This window comes from Phacochoerus africanus, chromosome X (assembly GCF_016906955.1).
Source record: "Phacochoerus africanus isolate WHEZ1 chromosome X, ROS_Pafr_v1, whole genome shotgun sequence".
NCBI classification, from domain to species: Eukaryota; Metazoa; Chordata; class Mammalia; order Artiodactyla; family Suidae; genus Phacochoerus; species Phacochoerus africanus.
The window spans coordinates 86338333-86362211 of record NC_062560.1 but is presented as its reverse complement, the minus strand read 5'-3'; the positions used below and the strand labels follow the sequence as shown (position 1 = coordinate 86362211).

Below are 23879 nucleotides of genomic sequence, written 5' to 3'. Positions count from 1 at the left end.
TCCTTTGCTGAGTCGGAGCACTTGGAATATTTTAGTGTTAGCCTGCTGTGACTCACTGCCTGTCCAGTGGCTTAAGCGATGCTTAAGCAACTCCACAATATGTCTCTCAGATAATTAAACACTAGGGCTATGCACAAAAGAACAAGTTTTTATGTATCAGTTATGACAACACTTTATCATCAGTCCCTATTTCCATTTTCTCAGCACAGCCTAGTCAAATATGCTATTTGAGAATTCTTACGCTTTGCCCTTTTCTACACCCAAAACCTGATGAAAAACGCCAAGCTTGTAGCGTTGTCCTCCATGTGAGACAGATCTGCTCCATTCAGTTGCAGGAAATATTCTTAGCAAACACTTACCCTGAGTGTTCAGCAGCAATCAGGCCATTGATGATGATGTAGAAGTTTATTAGAACATGAAGAGAAGAATTACCTACAAGTAATTCCGGAGTACTGGCTACCAGGAGCCAAATGCCTCCTCTGCAGAAATTCATTGAATAGCATGCATTTATTATATATTGGCTTCCAGAAGTTTACTCAAGCTCAAACTTGCTATTTAAACCCTCCCCAGCATGCGGGCCACCCACCAGTTGCAAGGCATGATGACACGACAGATAACCCGCCCTCCTTGGTAGCAGTATGGATAAGGGTAGTAACCTAGTAAAGGTTCACAGACACGGCGGCAGTAGCGGTTGCCTCGACGGCAGTAGATACAACAATAGCCTCTCTCATCCAACATGGGGTCGAATTCTATTCCATTTTCAGTCTGAAAAAAGAAGACAATGTTGAGGGGAAGGTTCACTAGCAAGAGATCCGCAAAGCTGGGGAGGACTATAAAGCCATACGAGTTGGGACTGGTGAGCAATTAATTTCCTGAGCCTTATCATGGAGATACATCAATGGACTAGATCAAGATTGATCTTTAATATTTTAATTTTTAACTTTTTAAAAATTATTTTTAACCAGACTTGTGTTGGTTGCCAAGGGGTGGGGGGAGGGAATGGGATGGACTGAGAGTTTGGGGTTAGTAGATGTAAACTATTACATTTAGAATGGATAAGTAATGAGACCCTACTGTATAGCACAAGGAACTATATCCCATTTCTTGGGTTAGAATATGATGGAAGATAATATGAGATAAAGAATGTATATATATGTATGACTGGGTCACTATGCTGTATAGCAGAAATTGGCATAAACCTGTAAATAAACTATACTGCAGTAAAAGAATGCCATCTTCAGCAACATGGATGCAGCTAGAGATTCTCATACTAAGTAAGTCAGGAAGAGAAAGACAAATACCATATGATATTACTTACATGTGGAATCTAAAATATGGCACAGACGAACCTACCTACAGAAGAGAAACGAACTCACAGACAGAGAGAACAGGCTTGTGGTTGCCAAGAGGGAGGTAGGAGGGAGTGGGATAGATGGGGATTTGGGGTTAGTAGATGCAAACTATTACATGTAGAATGGATAAGCAAGCAATAAGGACCTGCTGGATAGCACAGGGAACTGTGTCCAATCTCTTGGGATAGAACATGATGGAAAATATATGTATGACTGGGTCACTTTGCTGTACAGCAGAAATGGACACAACATTGCAAATCAACTATACTTTAATAAAAAATAAAAAAACTACAAAAAATCTAAAAAATTATTTTATTGAAGTATAGTTGATTTACAATATTTTGTTAATTTCTGCTGTACAGAAAATACACATATATATTCTTTTTCATATTCCTTTCCATATTCACAAGATTGATTTTTTTTTTTTTTTTGCTTTTTAGGGCCGCACCCATGGCATATGGACGTTCCCAGGCTAGGGGTCCAATCAGAGCTACAGCTGCCGACATACACCACAGCCACAGCAACATCAGATCAGAGCCGTGTTTGTGACCTACACCACAGCTCATGGCAACACCGGATCCTTAACCCACTGATCGGGGCCAGGGATTGAGCCTGCAAGCTCGTGGTTCCTAATTGGATTCTTTTCCACTGCTCCATGACTGGAACATCTCACAAGACTGATTTTGAACAAGTCTTCTAGGGATTCCAAGATTTTTAAATACTTTTTTTTGTTAAAACAATGACCATTCTCCTTTCAGTGACTGTGACCTAAGGAGCAGTGAGTTTTGCGAGGGCTCTCTGTTTTTTCTCTAACAAGAATAACGTAAACAGAACTCACATAGTCATTGATTGGGAGTTCTTCCTCACTTGCTTGTCTGGCATGACGGGTCTTCTCCACCTTCACTTGAGGGACCACCCACTGCTCGTTTTGTTCAATGCCCTTTTTTTCATTGGTAGGAAAGTGAAGGTCTTCACCATCCTCCTCAAAGTCTTGTAACTCTGAAACTAAGGTAATAAATACAAGGTTGTGATGCATCTGCTTTGCCTGGGGGACTAGCATTTGGGGACAGAAATTTTTCCAGTGCCTTCTCACTGCCATCATTTAGGCATGCATGAACCAAGTTCCTGCAGCTGATATTCAAAGGAAATCATCCCAAACAAATCTGATCATTTCCATGTGCATAGACTTCTTTGTTCACTTGGCATCAAACACTTGCTGCTTTGCCTTATTGGCATACTAAATTAAAAACTGAGGACAGGGGACTTTGGTGTCTCTCATGGTGATTTTACCCATGGTAGATTCTCAGGAAACATTTTTTGGTTGCCTGATTTGATTCAGTGCCTCTATCCCTTCTCTTTCCTTTCTTAAAAAAAAATTTACCTTTATATTTAGAAATAATCTTAGATTTATAGAAGCGTTGCAAAAATAGTACAGAGTTTCTGTATACCTTTCACCCGGTTTCCCCTAACGTTAGCATCTTACAAAACCATGGGACAATGATCAAAACTAAGAAAATAGCATTAGTACAATATGATTAATCAAACAACAGACTTTATTCAAATTTCATCATTTCCACTTATGTTCTTGGGAGAAGAATGTTAGAGCGGAAGTTGTAGTGTCCAATCCAGGATACCACATTACATTTAGTTGCCTTTTTTTGTTAAGGCTAAAGGGTACCAATAGATGCCTGCATTGACTAGAGTGTTCTCTCTTGGGTGATATAGTAATCTATGCTATCCAGAATGAGGGAGGCCAAATTCTATGTTAGCTGGGCAGAATAAGATGTCAAGGGACCTTTGCCCTCTCTATGGGCGGACTGGAAGTTGAGAGCTGGACCCTTCTACTCCGGACCTTTAGCTCTCAATTACTTTCAGAGTGATTCCTAAAACAGCCACAAAGAAATTTTATATTGCAATCACCATCCTATCTTCTGGGGAGAATGCCACCATTTCACATAGAGAATCCTTCTTGAGACAACAGAGCTTTGTTTGGGCTCTTTTCTCCTCTGTTCTTGGGTTGGGCACACAGTGGTTTGAGCCATAGTCTGGTAGTCCAACTACAATAAATATAGATGCGCAAAGAGAGACAGATTAGCTTTTGGCTATCACTACTCACATTAGGGTGGCATTACTTCGCTGGGCTATTTAAAAGCCTGTCAGCATTAATTTATCTGATTTATAACTTGGCTGTGAAAAATTTCCCTCCTCACTGGCAGTCAGCATATACAGTTTCATCTAAGAAGATATAAGCTGATCACTTGTTTTCCTAGAAATGTACTTTCTGAATGCTGGGAACATTAGCCAGTTACTGACTTTGGAAAGTGGAGGAGAAAGAGGAGGAGGAGAAGGAGGAGGAGGAAGCCATACCTGCTATTAGAGTGGGATTGATCCAATACATGGTCACATTATCACAAATCTCCAGAATTTTGGAATTTTTAAGAAAGTCTCGGTTTTCAATAGGCTTTTCTGCTGGGACCCAAATCACTGACTGTTCAAAGAAAGTTGTGGTAATTTCTTCATTCTGAGAGAAGAACGTAGTTCAGGGTGGGGATAGGCAGAGAAATTAACAAAATGAGTGAGGCATTATGGGATATTTGAAAACACCATATTTTGAGTCTGAACAATAATTCCAGTCCTAGAGCCACCAGTGAACTAGCTCCGTGCCTTGCATATAGTAAGTGCACTTGAGAGAGTTAACAATTGGTCCCTCCCTCTCAGGTCTAACAGTAAGGCTGCTCACTGAAACAGGAGTCTTCTTTGCTACCATTTCACTTAAAGTCAGTAATGTGCTCCAACATTTTCTGGAACTCCCACTGGGCCATGTATGTTTTAATTTGAGCTTTGGGAGCCCTGAGTGATTTATATCTATTCTCTTTCTTTTAAATGGATGTTGTGAGCACCTGCCTTGTTTTAGGCTGACAACCAGGGTTGCAAGCTGAATTTGATCTCAAGTTGAAAAGCATTTCTAGGTCTGGGATCCGGCATTGCAGTGAGCTATGGTGTAGGTTGCAGATGCGGCTCAGACCCTGCATTACTGTGGTTGTGGCCAGCAGCTTTAGCTCCAATTGGACCCCTAGCTCAGGAACTTCCACATGCTGCAGGTGTGTCTGAAAAAAAAAAAAAGGAAAAAAATTTAAGGATTTCTTTTCCAAAAGGAACATCACGGATGAAGTTAAAAACAAGTTGCCAGAGTGGAAGAAAATATTTGCAATATCTAAAACTGAAAAGACAATGTGGGAAAAGAATCTGAAAGAGAATGGATGTGCGTATATGTATAACCCAATCACTTCGTTGTAGAGCAGAAATGATCACAAGATTTTTTTTTTGTCTTTTTGCTATTTCTTTGGGCCACTCCCACGGCATACGGAGGTTCCCAGGCTAGGGGTCGAATTGGAGCTGTAGCCACCCGCCTACGCCAGAACCACAGCAAAGCCAGATCCGAGCCACGTCTGCGACCTACACCACAGCTCACGGCAACGCCAGATCATCGTTAACCCACTGAGCAAGGGCAGGGACCGAACCCGCAACCTCATGGTTCCTAGTCGGATTCGTCAACCACTGTGCCACGACGGGAATTCCTGATCACAAGATTTTAAATCAAATATACTTCAATAAAACTTTAAAAATGAAAAAAAAAACTGAAAAGGGATTAATAAAAAAACTTGAATAAAACTAAAAAAAAAAAGTATGAGAAATGGCATTGCATTTAACTAGAGAAAAAGAAAGTGAGTCTGTCTTAGACCTGGTTGTTCTGGATGGAAAAATAAGGAACAGACTAAGATGAATATAAAAAGTTGTAAAATTATGTGGAAAAGGGAAGTTTGGGAGTTCCCATTGTGGTGCAGCTGAAATGAATCCGACTAGGAACCATAAGGTTGTGGATTCGATCCTTGGCCTCTCTCAGTGGGTTAAGGATCTGGTGTTGCCATGAGCTGCAGTGTAGGTCATAGACGCGGCTTGGATCTGATGTTGCTGTGGCTAGTTAAAGTTCTTCTGACCTCTACCTAAATTGAGGTGTTTCACAGGGTGCCTGGGGCACCTCAGAAAAATATTAAACTGGGACTACTTTACAGATTAAATCTAGGAACATTGTTAAAAAAAAGATTCTATTGCATGAAGATAAATTTCATTCCACGTCAATAAAGAAAAATTAACCTCTCATAAAAACCCAAACATTTCTATAATCCAAATTGGTGAAATCGGTTAAATAGCAAGCGAACCTAATATTTTGCTTTTTACAAGATTGCCTGTTGGGGGTTCCCGTTGTGGCACAGTGGAAACAAATCTGACTAGAAACCATGAGGTTGCAGGTTTGATCTCTGGCCTCACTCAGTGGGTTAAGGATCTGGCGTTGCCGTGGGCTGTGGTGTAGGTCGCAGACGAGGCTCGGATCCCGTATTGCTGTGGCTCTGGTGTAGGCTGGCGGCTACAGCTCCAATTCGACCCCTAGCCTGGGAACCTCCATATGTCGCGGGTGTGGCCCTAAATGGACAAAAGGCAAAAAAAAAAAAAAAAAAAAAAAGATTGCCTGATGATAGTATGGCGGTAGTACAAAAGATGTCCTTGTTTCAAAGTCAAGTCTCTAATTTGGGGTGGGTAAAAAAATGTAATATATACATGTAAGGATAACTTGATCCCCTTGCTGTAAAATGGGGAAAAAAAAAGTTTCTAATTTGTGACTTCACTGGCTTTACTACTATTTTACTTCTTTCATTCTAGATGCTTAGAGTTTGTCTCCCAGAGTGTGTTTTGTTTAGGTATCCTTTCTTATATTGTCAAGAACGCTGCCTTCTCTACTGTTTATAGTGCTGGAGGTTTTTGTCTTGTGTACTTATCTCCCATTCATTTATCTCTTGGACTTGGACATTTTCCCCCCTATTTTTTTTTTTTTGTCTTTTTTGCCATTTCTTGGGCCGTTCCCACGGCATATGGAGGTTCCCAGGCTAGGGGTCTAATCAGAGCTGTAGCTGCTGGCCTACGCCAGAGCCACGGCAATGCGGGATCCAAGCCATGTCTGTGACCTACACCACAGCTCATGGAAACGCCGGATCCTTAACCCACTGAGCGAGGCCAGGGATCAAACCAGCAACCTCATGGTTCCTAGTCAGATTCGTTAACCACTGTGCCACGACGGGAACTCCTTCCCCCTATTTTTTTTACATCACATCTATGGCATATGGAAGTTCCCAGGCTAGGAGTTGAATCAGAGCTGTAGCTGCTGGCCTATACCACAGCCACAGCAACTCTAGATCCAAGCCACATCTGTGGCCTACACCACAGCTCATGGCAACGCACCGGGTCCTTAACTCACTGACTGAGCAAGGCCAGGGATCGAACCCTCATCCTCATGGTTCCTAGTTGGATTCGTTTCCACTGCGCCACAAAGGGAACTCCTCCCCTCCCCACTCTTAATAAGGCCATTTCTTTTCTCTTTTGTTTCTTTCTAGCTTTACGATTTCAGTGTTTTTATTTATTCTTTGAAATATGGCTTTGTATAATTTTCCTCCTAGTCATTTAATACTCTCAAGTCTTAGCTCCTTTGCCCTTGGTTCTGTAAAGACCTTGGGCTGCATTGAAAGGAACTGTAGGAGTTCCCATCGTGGCTCAGTGGTTAACGAATCCGACTAGGAACTATGAGGTTGTGGGTTTGATCCCTGGCCTTGCTCAGTGAGTTAAGGATCCGGCATTGCCATAAGCTGTGGTGTAGGTCACAGATGTGGCTCAGATCCCACGTTGCTGTGGCTGTGGTGCAGCCTGGCAGCTGTAGCTCTGATTAGTCCCCTAGCCTGGAAACCTCCATATGCCGTGGGTGTGGCCCTAGAAAAGACAAAAAAAAAAGGGACTGTATAAAACGAGGTTGGTACCCTGACTAGCTTTGTTAGCAAAATCAGGTCTATTTATATACTTGCTCTGCATGTTTAACATGCACAAACCATGGCTATATTAGTGAGGCAAGTACAGAATAAGAGGATTCTTCTCATTTGGGACCACAAATTCATCTCATTAAAAAATCTGCAGCTCGAATATAAACAATAGGATTTTCTTAAAGATAAAGCAATCTCACAATCATGAGATGAATACTTCCTTTATTTAGACAATCTGACAAAATTAACTGAAGAATAAATTAGGGCCAAAATGAGACATTATGAGCCTTTGCCTTTAATTTTTTCAGAAAAATAAATCCTGTTGTGTCAGTTCGGGAGGTCTTTGCATGCTTGCCCTACTCAAATGCTTATATTATCTTCTATAAACAAGGAGCATATGATATTGGATATAATAGCTTTTTATCCTATTGATTCTCCTTTCATCTTATTCTTGCCTCCTCTAGCAATCTCTGAGATCCTGGAAGTTGTTCTGTTCCTCAGATGAATCCTATTTATTTATTTATTATTTGTTTATAATTTTATGGCTGTACCTGCAGTTTATGGAAGTTCCTGGGTCAGAGGCTGAATCGGAGTCACAGTTGCAGCATATGACACAGCCACAGCAACACTGGATCTAAGGTACATCAGTGACCTCTGCCACAGGTTGCAGATCCTTAACCCACTTAGCAAGGCCAGAGATCAAACCTGCATCCTCACAGAGACTATGTTGGGTTCTTAACCCCCTGAGGCACAGTGGAAACTCCCAGATGTATCCAATTTAGACTCATTTAAAAAAAAAAAAACTCCAAAATTTTTCTCTTGCCACAGACCTTGGGAGCAGAGCATCATCTCTGGGGGAAATCCTCCTTTCTTAGAAACTCTAGAAGCCAGGGTCTGTAAGTTCTCTGGCCATGAGGAAACTAATAGCATGTTTGTGGGAGCCAGGGACAACCCTGAGACTTGGGTAATGGAAAGAAAAGCATGATCCCCACAACTCCTCACCCCACAAAATAAGAAAAGTAAAAAAAAAGGATAGACGAGAATTAAGATGGAGACAGTTGGGTGGGAGAAGAGTAAAAAAGAAAAAGGGAGAGAGAGAAGAAAAAAGAAAGCATATTTACAGTATGTAGAGTGGCCACTGTGCCATTGTCATAATCTCATTTTAGATTTGTCAGTTAAACACTGAAATGAATCAACCCAACCCAACGTTCGTTCCTCTGGCTGCAATGGTGTATGCCTCAGCTAAGGTTTCCCTTCTTCCTCCATTGAGAGCAACATACATAACTATGGTCAGAATATCAGGGGAAATTAAGTCTCATGGTCATTTTTTTGGCTGCTCCTATGGCATGTGGAAGTCCCTGGGCCAGGGATTGGGCCCGGACCACAGCAGTGACCTGAGCTCCTGCAGTAACAACACTGGATCCTTAACCCGCTGCACCACCAGGGAACTCATCATGGGCCTTTTTGATGTTTGCATTTTAGGCAATAATTCTCCATCTCCCACTAGGCCTTCAGGGGCCATTCAGCAAATTGGTACCCTAGGTATTCTTACATTGGCCTAGCAGTGTGTTTTTAAAGAATTCATATTACACTGTAGTTCTCACCTTCTTTGCTTTCGCCTTTCCTAGTGATATTAAAGGTGGATTATTCCATCAGCAGCCCAGCATAAAATGGTAAAGTGAAGGAATTGAAATCTTTAAATAGGTTGAATGTCACAGTGTGACAAAAATGACAAGGATCCCAGGTGGTCCTAGGGCTTTTTTAAAGGACTTTATCTTATGCAGGTTGATTTTGTTCCTCTGGCTCATCCCTCTTACTAGAAATCTTTGATTTGGAATCTTTGTTAATTGCTACCCAGTATAAAAGTACTCTGTTGGACCTGAAAGCATGAACTTTTCATTTATTTATTTATTTATTTATTTATTTATTTATTTATTTATATATTTAGGCCGGGCCCACAGCATGTGGAAATTCCTGGGCCAGGGATAAAACCCACACCATAGCAGTGACCCAAGCTGCTGTAGTGACACATGGGATCTTTAACCCATTGCACCACAAGGAAACTCCAGCTTTAGCGTTTTGAAAGGCTTGAGTTCAAGATCCCAATCTGCTCTCCACTAGCCTGTGTAACCTTGGGCAAGTCACTTTTTGGTCTGCATCTGAAAATGGGGATAATGATAGTAAGTGTCTCTGGGTCATTGTGAGAATCAGATGAGAGTAAAGCATTTAGTACAGTGTCTGACACACAGTTAGCCCCCAATAAATTATGGCTTTTAGTATGACTATTATTATTCTTACATACCTCATCTATTTCTTCCTCTGGTTCAGAAAATTCAGGAATCACTTTAATCTGAGTTTTGATGAAGCATTTTTGAAGACCTACAAAGTAAATGCCAGTGTATCCCTATAAAACAGACAAAAAAACAAAACAAAACAACTTCCTGAAATAGTCACAATTTAATGTGTTTCAAGATCTGTCAGGGCCTCAGGCTAGCAAAATTTGAATTCAAAAGGAAACTTTGTCTTATAAATTAAAGGGAGGCTGCAGGCTATTTTTAACTTGTTTCAAATGTTCTAATATTTTAAGTAGGAAGTCTTAGGGGGAAAATATCCAACTTACATTTTTAAAGTCATGTACTTCCAATGTTTCATCAGTGCCATTTCCACTTCTGAATATTTCGGTTCTGGTCACAGGATCAATTTCCATGTAAATCTTCTTCTTCTCTCCATTGCTGTAGAAAGTGTGTTCCATGTCGTATGTCTGAAAGAACAGAGGAGAACAACATCTAAGATACTCAGTATGTCCGTTCATGAGAGACATTAATTGGGTAATATCTGGGGCATCTTCTTTTTCCAGAGCCTTTGTAGAGAGGTGCCATCTCAGCAGCTTACTGTTGGGAGTTCTCTGAGAGTTGAGATTGAAGTGAGGTGTTTTTTGGCACTGGAGCTGATATGGGGATCCCTTCAGAGCCAGTATTTTGTATTCAAGCCAAGTTGCTGAACTAATTACTAAGAATTCCAACAGTTTTCTTGGCAGGCTTGATTAAATTGCAAATGATATTTTACAAACCAGCCTGTAATGTGTTTCCCCCTTGTGGAATATGGAGGAATTGCCTAAAATCTACACTGCTTCTTTAAGCTACCACTTCCCTTTCCAGGTACTCAGTGGTCAGCCCTTACTCCCCATGAAAGTCTAGGAAAGAGATTTGAACAAATTTGGAATACTTAGCTATTGTTTTTTATCTCCTTATTCATCCAGGGGTTTAATATTGTCTCAATAGTCTTGGGTCTCCTTTTTAGAATCTGCAGACAATCCTCTTTGGCCAATATTAGAGAACAGTCTTACTGTGACCTCAATTGCTTCCTTAATTTTTTCTTTCCTTTTTATTTTATAGCCACACCTATGGCATATGGAGATTCCCAGGCTAGGGGTCGAATCGGAGGTACAGCTGCAGGCCTACATCACAGCCACACCAACGAAGGATCTGAGCAGCATCTGAGAACTACATCACAGCTCACAGCAACGCTGGATCCTTAACCCACTAAGCAAGGCCAGGGATCTAACCTTCATTCTCATGCACACTATGGGACACTATGTCAGTCTCTTAACTTACTGACCCAAAATAGGAACCCCTCAATTGCTTCCCTTTGCCCTTTAAACTCTATTCAGCGACTATATAAACTTTTCACACTCTGGGCTAACCAAATCATTCTGTTTACTCCTGATTTCTCTTTTCCAAACCGATTCAGCTGACTTCCAATTCTCCAGATTCTGGGAGGGATTAAGATGGCGGAATAGAAGGACTGGAGCTCAACTTCTCCCCTAAAAACAACAAAATTTACAACCAAATGCTGAACAATCTTCAACCAAATGGGCTGGAAACTTTCAAAAAGATATCCTACCACAGAAGACAAAGAGGAGACCACATCAAGAGCCTCCAGGAAAAAGACGTTAGACTGTTGATGCTGAAGATGATGCAAGACATTGGAAATAAACTGGAGGCAAAGATGGATAACTTATAGGAAACACTGACCAAAGAGATACAAGATATAAAACTTAAACAAGAAGAGATGCAAAACATAATAACAAATAAAAAATTCACTAGAAGCAGCCAACAGCAGAATACAGGAGGCAGAAGAATGAATAAGCGAGGTGGGGGACAGATTAGTGGAAATCACGGATGTGGAACAGAAAAGAGAAGAAAGATTGAAAGCAAATGAAGAGAGTCTCAGAGAACTCTGGGACAATGTTAAATGCACCAACATCCATATTATAGGGGCGCCAGATGGAAAAGAGAGAGAGAAAGTGACAGAAAACATTGCAAGAGATAATAGCCAAAACTTCCCTCACATGGGAAAGGAACCACTCACTCAAATCCAGGAGGCACAATGAGTACCATGTAAAATAAACCCAAGGAGGAACACACCGAGACACATATTAATCCAACTGACCAAAATTAAAGACAAAGAGAAAATCTTGAAAGCAGCTAGGGAAAAGAAACAAGTAACATACAAGGGAACCCCAATAAGGTTATCAGCAGATTTTTCAGCAGAAACTCTGCAGGCCAGAAGGGCGTGGTATATATACTTAATGTGATGAAAGGACAAAACCTCTGACCAAGATTCCTCTACCCAGCAAGGCTCATTCAGATTTTAAGGAGAAATCAAAAGCTTCACAGACAAGCAAAAGCTAAGAGAATTCAGCAACACTAAACCAGCTTTATGACAAATACTAAAGGAACTTCTCTAGGCAGAAAAGAAAAGGCCACAACCAGAAACAAAACTTCCACAAATGACAAGGCTCACCAGTAAAGGTATATATATGGTAAAGATACAAAATCATCCAGGCACAATAATACCACCAAAACCAGAAATCGTGAGAAGAGGAGGGTACAAATGCAGGACACTGGAGATGCACTTGCAATTAAGAGACCAACAACCTAAAACAATCTTGTGTATACATAGACTCTTATATCAAAACTTCAGAATACCTGCAAACCAAAAATCTACAATTGATACACAAACAAATAAGAAAAATCAACGCAAGTACAACACTAAAGAGAGTCATCAAACCACAAGAGGAGAGAACAAGAGAAGAAGGGAAGAAAAAAGAGCAACAAAAACAAATCCAAAGCAATGAATAAAATGGCAATAAGAACATCCATATCAATAATTACCTTAAATGTTAATGGACTAAACGCCCCAACCAAAAGACATAGACTGGCTGAATGGATACAAAAACAAGACCCATATATATGCTGTCTTCAAGAGACCCACTTCACTTCTGGGGACACATACAAATGGAAAGTGAGAGGATGGAAGAAAATATTCCATGCAAACGGGGATCAAAAGAAAGCTGGAGTAGCAATACTCGTATCAGACAAAATAGACTTTAACATGAAGAATACTTTAAGGGACAAGGAAGGTTACTACCTAATGATCAAAGGATCAATCCAAGAAGGAGATACCACAATTTTAAATGTCTACGCACCCAACGTAGGTTCACCACAATGTATAAGGCAACAGCTAATGACCTTAAAAGGAGAAATCAACAATACCACAATCATAGTGGGGGACTTTAACACCCCACTTACAGCCATGGACAGATCAACCAGACAGAAGATCAATAAGGAAACACAGGCCTTGAATGATGCATTAGACCAGATGGACTTAATAGATATTTATAGGACATTCCATCCGAAAGCAACAGAATGCACATTCTTCTCAAGTGCACATGGAACATTCTCTAAGAGTGATCACATCCTGGGCTACAATTCTCCAGATTCTCCAGTATATAGAATTCAACATCTCTGAACTGTAATGTTCACTATGTAATATGGAGCATCCCAAGAGGAGCACTTTGGTAAAGCTGCCTATCAGGTTGCTCTCGAGTGGCTGAAACAAAACTCCTTCCTACCCTCTAAAAGAGACAATTCACTTTCTAAGGACCAAGAGGACCAGTCCCATAGAGTGTCCCAGTTTCCAAGCCAGCCCATTACTTATTTCTGAGGACACATTTATAGCTAGAAGTAAATAAGCAGCCTAAAGGAATTTGCTACCTGGCCAGACCTGCTGGTGCCATAAGAAAGTTTATTTTATCCCTGTCGTTAGGAGGCCTTTGGCTATCAAGTTTCTTTATACACTTTTTTCCCTATGAAAAAATTTAGTGAACTAAAAGCCTGAAAAAGCCAGTCGTCCACAGAGCCAACGTTGCTTTCTAATGATACTGTTCCCAGCAGCAGTCTTTCAGAGCTTGCACTGGGTTGGGTTGTTTTTTAACATCTGCTGGTGTCTGTGACTGGATGTTAGTTTAACCTGGCCAAATTTTCCCCAGCTCAAGTAGAAAAACAAGTTGGAAGGGTTTGTAGAAGCAATATCACCTCCAGTATGAAAAGTTTATATAGTCTCTGAATACGAAAATAAGAGACAATATCATTTACCTCTTTGCTGCCCTAAAGTGCCTTGGACATGGTCAGAGCTGAAGTATTTGTTGAATATGTTTTTTCTCACCAAGAGCAAACTCTCATCTTCCTAAAGAGAGATTTTGAGCATTGGCAAGGTCTTTTAAGAGACCATGTTTTAAAAAGGGGAAGGAAAACAGTATTTAAAACCTTCCAGCAATTGCAGAGTTAACACAGGAAGTCTAGCCTGGTTTGTGACAGGTAGCAAATTCCTTTAGACTCAATATTTGCTTCTAGCTATAAATTTGTTCTCAGGTCCAGCTCTGCAGCCAGCTTGAGAAACTTCTACCTATGGCAACAAATTGAACTCTCAGTTGGCCTGAACTAAGTAGAGGAGAGCGGCATCTACTTCAGATCCAGTCTTGTCAGCTCTCCCAACAGGGGGGAATTTCTTTAGAAATACTATCCTTTGTTGAGACAAATGTCAACACCATAGTCATTGGGGGTGGGGTGGGGTGTTTGTTTCCTCAGCAGCACAACTGATGGATCATTGCACGGAAAAATGAGGTTAGAGACTAGGAGATGCTGGAACACTGCCTACCTGGGCAAAAGAGAAAATACAGGCTGTATTTTCAATCATTGGTAGAAGATTATGGAACCATACTGGTGACATTTAGGATTTCAGTGTACTTCTGTCGAATGAGTTTTCCTGCCCTGTTGGCAATGCACTTCACTTGGACACCTTGCTAGATGAAAACTATTGGAAACTGCCTAGCTCAGCAGATCTCCATTATTTTCAGCATTCCTTAGAAAAGTTTTTTTTTTTTTTCCGGTGGGGGAGGAGGAATTCATTGTGATTGTATTTATTAGCCAGCCAGTTAGCTTTTTGTTAGCAATGGTAGTAGGATCAGAATGACTTCATTTACATGTGAATTCTGGGTGGGGGTGGGGAGCTGTGTATTCACACCAATGGAATTCCACCATCAAAGGTGTCCTTCTGGAACAGACTGTCCTTTGTCTAGAAAGATGAGGCTGGTGGCCCAATTTGGACTGCTTAGGGATGGGTTTGAGCAAATCCAGACATACTGTTTCATCAGGGTCCCTGTGGAGCACATTGCCTGGGTAATGGCTCTGCAAGCTTCACTGGCCCATATGAAGACTGAGCTCATGACTTTGGCTTCAGAATGACTTTTTTCCCTACTAAGCTCACTGGTGCAGGGGCTGAGGGTCTTTCTGGAGATGAAGGAATAAATGTCCACTCAAGTGCAAACTAAGGCAGAGACAGGATGATCGGTCTGAGAGAGGGGTGAGTGTGTTCCCAGTAGCTCATCTCAGTCTGCCTCCAAATCAGCTTTATTCCAGGAAGGACAGAACAGGGACAGAGTCTGATGAAAAGTACACTTCCACCAAATTGGCAAAGAGGGCAAGTTAATCTTCGATGCGTCTAGTTTCCCTTTCCTGTTATTTTCTTTCTTTTTTTTTTTTTGTCTTTTTGCCTTTTCTATGACTGCACCAGTGGCATATGTAGTTTCCCAGGCTAGGGGTCTAACTGGAGCTGTAGCCGACTGCCTGTGCCAGTGCCACAGCAATGCCAGATCCGAGCTGCATCTGTGAACGTGTAGTTCACAGCTCATGGCAACGCCAGATACTTAACCCACTCAGTGAGGCCAGGGATTGAGCCTGCAACCTCATGGTTACTAGTCGGATTCGTTAACCACTGAGCCATGATGGGAACTCCAGCCTTTCCTGTTCTTTTCATATCCTGTTCCTTTTGTACCTTCCTAGCCCTCTCTCCTCTTCCCACTTCCCTCAATTCCTCTGTCATCTGTTTAGGCATTTATGAATCTCATGGTGTTCTAGGTACATTATATCGAAGAAGAAATCAATCTGACCAATGATTTCATTAGTGATGGCTATTTGCCTGTTTAAAAAATTGAGTGCAATACTTAACTTGAAGGAGTGAATTACTAATGGTGGATTTTAAGCAGCACCAGGAATAGGAGATATTTTAAGAGAAAGGGCCTCTTTCCAGCTCCACTCAAATGGGTTCTGACTCCATCCATACATAAGGCTGGTCTTAACTATTAAGGACCAGAACAGTGGAGTGGGACAGGGAAGGCAATGGAGTGGAGAATAACTCAGAAGTGAAGTGAGATAGATACATGGTGAAGGCCAAGCACTGAGGAATGTAAGAAGACCACACGGACAAAACATGGAGAGAACACAAACCCATTTCTCTTTCCTGCCCAGGAATTCTTTCCTCAGTCCAGTTAAACTCTCCACTCAGGCAGCAAATGAGCCCCAACATCCTCCTCTCACAGTCTGCTGTGTTTTCTGGCATCAATTCGTGACATTCTCTGGGATCAGAAAAGAAAGCTTTTGATAAAGAGTAAAGCTGCCTCAGACCTTAGTCTGATGGATCTGTTTGGGGGCAAGTAGCTTTAGCCTGTCCCGAAAAGGATTTGAGAACATTTGGCTGAGATTTGTTTTTTGAAGCCTATGATTAATTTAGCTGTTCTTCTCTCCACCTTCATTCTTTACTGTCTGTTTATGAGGTACACTCTCCAAAGGTGAAATACATGCTCAGAATAGCTGGCTAGCAGGTGTAGGGCTGAAAGGAAGGGAAGGGAATGCATTGTACCATATTATTACCGATCTAGCCTGTGGGAATTAAAGGGCCTCTGGGTATTTCTTTAACCAACACAGAGCAGACAGATTGTTTCTTATGCAAAGTTGGACTTCTGCATCTTCAATCACCAGTTCTCAGCCCTGAAAAAAATTGGCATAGGCAGCACAGGCATTCCTCTTTTTCAAAAAGGAAAAAAAAAAAAAAACAACGCATTTTTTTCATCTACAGACTCAAACTGGCTGGGAAGTTTTTCTCTACCCACTATCCTTACCACTCCTTATTCTTAAATGCAGCTGAAGGACAGTTGAAACAATTCTTAGACTAGGTTCTAGGTCTAGCCTCAACTCTGCCACTTACCAAATGTCTCTGGATGCTTGGTTCCCATCTCCACCCACCTTGCCAGATACAGTGATGAATAGTTGACAGAATCAATTCTTTATTTTTTCTAATTGGAGTATAGTGATTTACAATGTTGTGTTAGTTGCAGGTGTACAGCACAGTGATTCTGTTATATATATATATATATATATATATATATATATATATATATATACTTTTTCAGATTCTTTTCCATGATAGGCTATTACAAGATATTGAATATGGTTCCTTGTGCTGTACAGTAGGTCCTTGTTGTTTATCTGTTTTATTTATAGTAGTTTGACAAAATCAGTTCTGCTTGGATTTGGGTTGACACCTGTCAGGTTGAATCATTGGACTTGCTACCTGTTGATTACCTGGGCTACTTTCCCTACAGTAGCTCCAACACCCCTCTTGGCCACTAAGGGACAACTCCCTTCGAAGACCTAGGTTTTTCTGGCTGGTGCCACAGAAGTTGCTCAACAAACGCTGCCTTAGGAGAATGAAGAGACCTAATATGAATATGCCCCTAGCAGCCAGAGTCCTGCTCTATGTAATCGATGCTGCCCCTCAGTAGCGCAGAGCAAGAGCTGTCCTGGGAGGGTTGCTGTACAAAGGTGGACTTTGCCCTTGCAATGGATTGGGAGGAAAATAAAGTAAAAAGAAGGCCTTTTAAAAATGCTTCATCATGGGAGTTCCCGTCACGGCGCAGCAGAAACGAATCCGACTAGGAACCATGAGGTTGCAGGTTCGATCCCTGGCCTCGATCAGTGAGTTAAGGATCCGAGTTGCTGTGAGCTGTGGTGTAGGTTGCAGACAAGGCTTGGATCTGGCGTTGCTGTGGCTGTGGTGTAGGCCAGCTGCTACAGCTCCAATTAGACCCCTAGCCTGGGAACCTCCATATGCCACCAGTGTGGCCTACAAAAAGCAAAAAAAAAAAAAAAAAAAAAGTCTTCATCATCTGGTGAAGCGCAGTCCCTGCTGAAGAGACAAAACTCCAGCTACAACTACAACTCCATCTACAACTCCATCTCTTTTCTGGAGGGGATGAAATGCTTCTCCAGATCAACACTTCACCCACCAAATTGCTGTGTAGGAATGCCCAGGGAACCCAGGGAGGAAAGCTGTATCCCTCATGTGCCTGGAAGAGGAGCGAAGAAAGTTGGTCTCTTAGCCTTAGAGAAATAGGCACCGTAAAGCCAGATCCAGACTTAGAAGGGAAGTTCTTTTTCTGAGCAAAGGATTTCCAGCCTAGAATGCTATTTAGGCTTGCAGTCCCCAGTGAAAATCTTTTTTTCCTCTTCTGTCTTTTTAGGGCTGCACCCATGGCATATGGAAGTTCCCAGGCTAGGGGTCGAATTGGAGCTGCAGCTGCCGGCTTAAGCCTCAGCCACAGCAACACAGGATCCGAGCCTTGTCTGTGACCTACACCACAGCTCACGGCAACTCGGGATCCTTAACCCACTGAGCAAGGCCAAGGATCAAACCTGCATCCTCAAGGATACTTGTCAGATTTGTAACCCTGTGAGCCATGATAGGAACTCCCCCCAGTGAAACTTTTTTAATGGTCATCTGCAGTTGAGATGGGGGAGAGGGCAGAAGGATAACCCCTTATTCTCCTCCCTTCTTGTTTTATCCTGGTAATATGCAGAACTTGAGGGGACATCCCCAAGAATCTTTGGATTACTGGGTGGGCCTTAAGACTTAGGCTTTCCAAATAGCCCTGAGTCACCAGGCAATTCCTATATATGGCAGGAAGTGCATCATTTCATTTATTGAATGTATTATTCTTCTGCTTCATTCTACAAAGAATTGGAAGGGATAGGCTACAAGGTCTAGGTTACATCTATCAACTGTTGGTTTAAGGGCTGGAATTTTTTGACTTGTTTTCTTCATGTTGGATTAATTACCTAGGGAGTTGGCTTCTGATGGTTTTAAGTTCAATGTGTAATATGGGGAGCTTTAAGCAAAAATGTTTCTCTAGGGAATCTGCCTCAAAGACGCCTAGGTGGTTACTGCCTGGAAGTGGAGACTCTTTGTGATGCTCTCTTAAAATCTCTGGGACTGAATAGGTCCCCTCTGCTTGGTTAGGAAAGCTGAATACAGAGCTTGATGGACTAACTTTCATTTGGCTCAAGTGGCTCCTATGTGTGGCTGTGGATTGGGGGTCTGTAGCCTATAAGGGAGTCCAGATTTAGTTAGTCTCCCTTGTTACACTTTATTTTATTTTTTAGTTAAAAAAATGTTTGTTTTTTTTTTTGTCTTTTTAGGGCCACATCCACAGCATATGGAGGTTCCCAGGGTAAGGGTCAAATCGGAGCTGTAGCTGCTGGCCTACACCACAGCCACAGCAACATGGGATCCAAGCTGTGTCTGCAACCTACTCCACAGCTCACTGCAATGCCAGATCCTTAACCCACTGAGCAAGGCCAAGAATCGAACCCACATCTTCATGGATGCTAGTTGGGTTCGTTAACCGCTGATTCAAGAAGAGAACTCCATTACACTTTATTTTGATCCTTTTCTCCCCATGCCTCCAACTCTCTCCCGTGTATGCTTGTGCTCATGCTGGAGATGTATGAGGGGGGGGAGTCCAGTATAGCTTACTTCCCCTTTAAGATCAAGAATCTGGATCTTTTATCCACATCAAGGTGGGAGGTAATGGAAGGAGGAGGAGGGGGTGACTTACTGGCATGGAAATGTCAACACCAGATGTGGAATGTTAAATAAACACTTTATTATACACAGATGTCAAAATACAAAATAAAAAGAAGACGTGACGGAGGCTAGAGGAGCAAACACTAAGGACTTGGAGGAAGCCCTAGGACTTAAAACACATCACTGTCACCCATAAACACAGCAGCAGTGCTGCTTCTCTCCGCCAAGGGCCCCACAGCCCCCACAGGTCCAACAGGCTTGTAAAGGAAAGTCCAGAAGAGCCTGGGTTTTAATCTGCTAACTGCTTTTTCTTGCCAGGCCATACTCTTAAGGGGAGACTCTTTAATTTGTGCAAGATGCCTGGATCCTTTTCCTCTGCAAATCTTCTTCCAAGACTAATCTGACTGCTCCTCACTTCCCAGCATTCATAAGTCAGCTCCAAGGTAGGCTTATTGGTTGCTTTAGCCATAGAAACATAGATGTTCCCTTGGGCGTTTTGGGAATTGAAGGTGGTCAACTGAGTGGAGCAGTCACATCTTCTGCTGGTTTCCCAGTTTGCAGTGGACCTAGCCTGATATTTAAGTCCTGGCCTTGTGGTGAAGGCCAGGACTTAAATATCAAAGATAATAAATTGCAACTCCCCACTAGAATAAAGAACAAACAACCTTTGTTCATGGTGGGGAAACTTGCCCCAGGATACATCTACTTACTGTCTTTAACCAGATTAATTTGCAATAATTTTGTGCATTTCTGAGAATCTCTTTGCTAAAAAATTACATTGCAAGATGGATTGCTTCTTGAGAGATTTGGTTCTTGATTAAACTTTTTTTTTTTTTTTGCTTTTAGGGCTGCACCCATGGCATATGGAGACTCCCAGGCTAGGGGTCGAATCGGAGGTACAGCTGCTGGCCTACACCATAGCCACAGCAACGCCAGATCTGAGCCGCTTCTGCAGTCTACACCACAGCTCACAGAAATGCTGGATCCTTAAAACACTGAGCGAGGCCAGGGATCGAACCCACAACTTTATGGTTCCTAGCCGGATTCATTTCTGCTGCGCCACGATAGGAACTCTGGTTATTGGTAAACTTCATCTGGTAGCATACCCCACCTCTTCTGTGCGTTCACTGACCACATTTTATATTTGGTTTGAGGAATCACAGGATTGCTCTTTATAATCCATTAAAAAGAGAACTCAAGTGAGAAGTAAAGGTTATGTAATATAGAAGCAGAGGAGACCATGGGCCCTGTTCACGAGCTTGGCACCTTGCAAGATAAAAGCAAGGTTCCCCACCTGGTCATTTTTATTTTCACTGAGACAAATAGCATTGTAAATTTAGAAAAAAAAAAACATATAAACTCTTTCAGAATACACTTTGCAATACAAATGGCTACAATAAAACAAGAAAGGCCATCTGGGTCCCACCTTTAGGCAGACATGTATGGGTGGTTAAGTACATCATGGCCAGGGAGCACAAAGTGTTTGTTGTCCTCTAACTCATCTGTAATTGTTAAGAGGATCCAAGATTGAATTTGTGGGGCAGCATGTCACCTTGGGAATTAGCTAAGTAATAGCAGCGTTGGATCGGAATACATTTTGGCACTCTTACTCATTTGCTGTTTCTTTCCTGATCTCAATCGCTTTGCCCGTCTTGCTACCCTGAATATAGGTGGCTTCTCAAAGACATGTGAACCGTAAGTAGTTCAGAAGCAAGATAAGAGAAAGGGCTAAATATAGGCAATGGATGATGCTTGAAATCTTTTCTGGAACAAGGTATAAATAAAAAAGCAAGCAAACAAAGTTTGTTATTCATTTTCCCTCCAGCTTAAACTTGATAAGGTATCTTCTGGGACTAAATGAAAGTAGGTATAGCCACAGAGGTGAAGAATCCAAAGGGGGCTATGCCTTACTTCTCTCTTCTTTTGGACACTTGTCCTGTTGATTTTCTATTTTCTACACCCCCCCTCCACCTCTCCTTTCCAAATGATCCACATTCTTTCCTCTCTGCTCCTATCTATAGTTTGGCTCCTAATAGTTCATGCCAACCCATAATCTTCTTGAATTTCATCCTCCCTCCTGGGTTTGTGCCCTCCCCTTCCTACATATGTTATCAAATAGAAATGAGCATCCTGTGACAACAAATTAATAACAACAGTAACAACAGTAACATCCCACAGGCAGAAAAATGTGGCGAAGTCAAAACAGCAGCTTCACACCTTATAGTTTGTACATTCATTAATTCTCTTTCAAATGGAAATTGTCGGCATGAAGGGACTATGATTTTCTTTGGGTCACATCTAAACTTGCCTATTGCCCCAAGAGTAACAATAACAGTAAGGTATACTAATGTCAACTAGGATGGTCGGCCAAGCTCTACCAAATAATGCTAATATCAGAAGTATTCTGAGATATCTGTTATTAATGACTTGATGTTGTTTGATTCTACCTTGTGGCATTACTATCTCAGTAGGACAGCAACGATTGTGGCTGGTGAGAAGCTGAAAACCTCTATTTTTTTTTTTTTTGAGTCGCAAATAAATGTGAACTCAGGTATGAGAATTGCTGCCTGTCCTCACAGCAAATGTATTAAGCCAGAAACATAATCCTTGAAAATCCTTTGCTGCCATTTCTGGTGGTTTCTTCTTATGTGGTAGTATAATTAATTTTCCATCAGTTTTTGCCCAGATAATTAAAAGAAAGATGGAAAAAATTTTTTTCTTACAGTAAAAATTTTGCTTCTATTTTACTCCATAAAGCCAAGCATTATAAAAGAATGGGTAATTTTTAATCTTATCATTACTAACCAGCATGCAGAAGACGCATTTTTCCCCTTCCAAAATAATTAGGCAAAAAAAAGAGTGAAATCTTAAGTTTTCATACCACCAGAAAATAAACACAAAAGGAACTTAATGATTTTCATTTTTAGAGTCATATACCTGCCCATCACTAATTAAATTCAATCAGACTCAAAACAGAAACATTCGATAAAAATGTGCATTTACTTACTTTTTTGGGTGTCTCAGGCCAGAAGTGCTTGCCCCCCCAAAATAGGACAATTAGCGTTAGGGCGAGTATACCAAATACCAATCCACAAATCTTAAGTGATTTACATATCTTCTTGGATTTAAAAGCTTCTGCCTAAGCAAAGAACAGAGAGAATGAAACAATACACAATAGCTCTTAAAATAGCAAGCCATAATTCAAAGTCACTTTTGATTTCACTTTTTAATGTTCATATTGCAATATGATAAATCTGTGAAGCCAATGCTTCTGCTCAAAAGGGAAAAAAATATGAATCAACTTACATTTAAAATGTGACAGTCCTCACAGTTCTCTGGAGGATTCTTTGCCATGGTCTCTCAGCACACAGTACTCTTTCTCTGCTTTGAGAGGACTGAGAGACCACTGCTGAGGTGGAGTTTCAAGTGAGTCGGCTAACAGATGCCAGAGGAGAGGCTGAATTTATATGGCTCAAATATGTCATACCAGAGCCTGAGGGAGCCCAGGGGGCTCCTGTGCTGTGATTTGTTACATAGATATACCCATATATGTATATAACTTCTGTGCACAGAATTCCATCCAGAATGGCAAAGACAGAAGGTTATAATGAAAACTATTGTCCTGGGGGTTGCTTTGGAAGGGGACCAAGCCTTGGACACATTGAAATGATTTTTCACTATGAACTTAAAATATCAGTGGCAATACACGCTGCACACTCCAGCAATAAGCAAACAAAACAAAAAAGGAATGAAGACTCGATTTCAATTCCATTTGATCAAACAAATACTTATTGCAGGGATATTAAATGTCAGGCACCATGCTTGGTCTAGGAGATTCAGAAATGAATAAGCTAGTGCCTTCTCCACTACCTTATAGCTTTTTGAGATCAATATGCACTCAACTAATTATAATTAAAAACAAGATTTACAAGATTTAAACTTTCTTTCTCACTCTTGTCATCCTAGCTCTCTGATTATTTTCCTTTCCTAGGCGCTTTTCCTCAGTCTGTTCCTTAATGTTGGTATTCCTTATGGTTCTATCCTTCTCATTCTATATATACACTTCTTAAATGATCTCATCTACTCTTACAGTTTAAAATATCCTTTATAGATCAATGATTTACAAATCCATATCTATATATCTATAGCCCCATTCTGTCTTCCGAATATCAGAGCCATTTGAATATCTCTACCTTGATGTACCTCTGGAATCTCAAAATTCAACACATCCCACATCAAACTCTTCTGCTTTAGATACCCTCTTCCTACCGCCCTGTGGTGACAATTAGGTAGCAGAATTTTATTTATTTATTTATTTTGCTTTTTAGGGTCACACCTGTGGCATATGGAGGTTCCCAGGCTAGGGGTTGAATCAGAACTACAGCTGCCGGCCTACACCACAGACACAGCAACTCAGGAGCTGAGCCACGTCTGCGGCCTACACCACAGCTCACAGCAATGCCGGATCCTTAACCCATTGAGCAAGGCCAGGGATTGAACCTGAATCCTCATGGATCCTAGTTGGGTTCGTTAACCGCTGAGCCACAAAGGGAACTCTAGGTAATGGAATTTTATATTCTCACAGCCCTGGGGGCTAGAAGTCCAAGATCAAGGTCTC

General features: G+C 41.4%; 1 protein-coding gene across 1 annotated transcript; it reads right to left on the bottom strand.

Moving 5' to 3' along the window:
- Positions 1 to 390: 390 nt before the first annotated feature.
- On the bottom strand, positions 391 to 22675 carry TNMD (tenomodulin). Its single transcript, XM_047765184.1, has 7 exons — positions 22568 to 22675; positions 22269 to 22400; positions 9837 to 9977; positions 9519 to 9620; positions 3720 to 3873; positions 2191 to 2357; positions 391 to 765 (listed from the first exon to the last, which is right to left on the bottom strand). The coding sequence occupies exons 1-7, from the start codon at positions 22613 to 22615 to the stop codon at positions 556 to 558; spliced, it is 954 nt and encodes a 317-aa protein (XP_047621140.1). The 5' UTR covers positions 22616 to 22675; the 3' UTR covers positions 391 to 555.
- Between the last annotated feature and the right edge of the window lie 1204 nt (positions 22676 to 23879).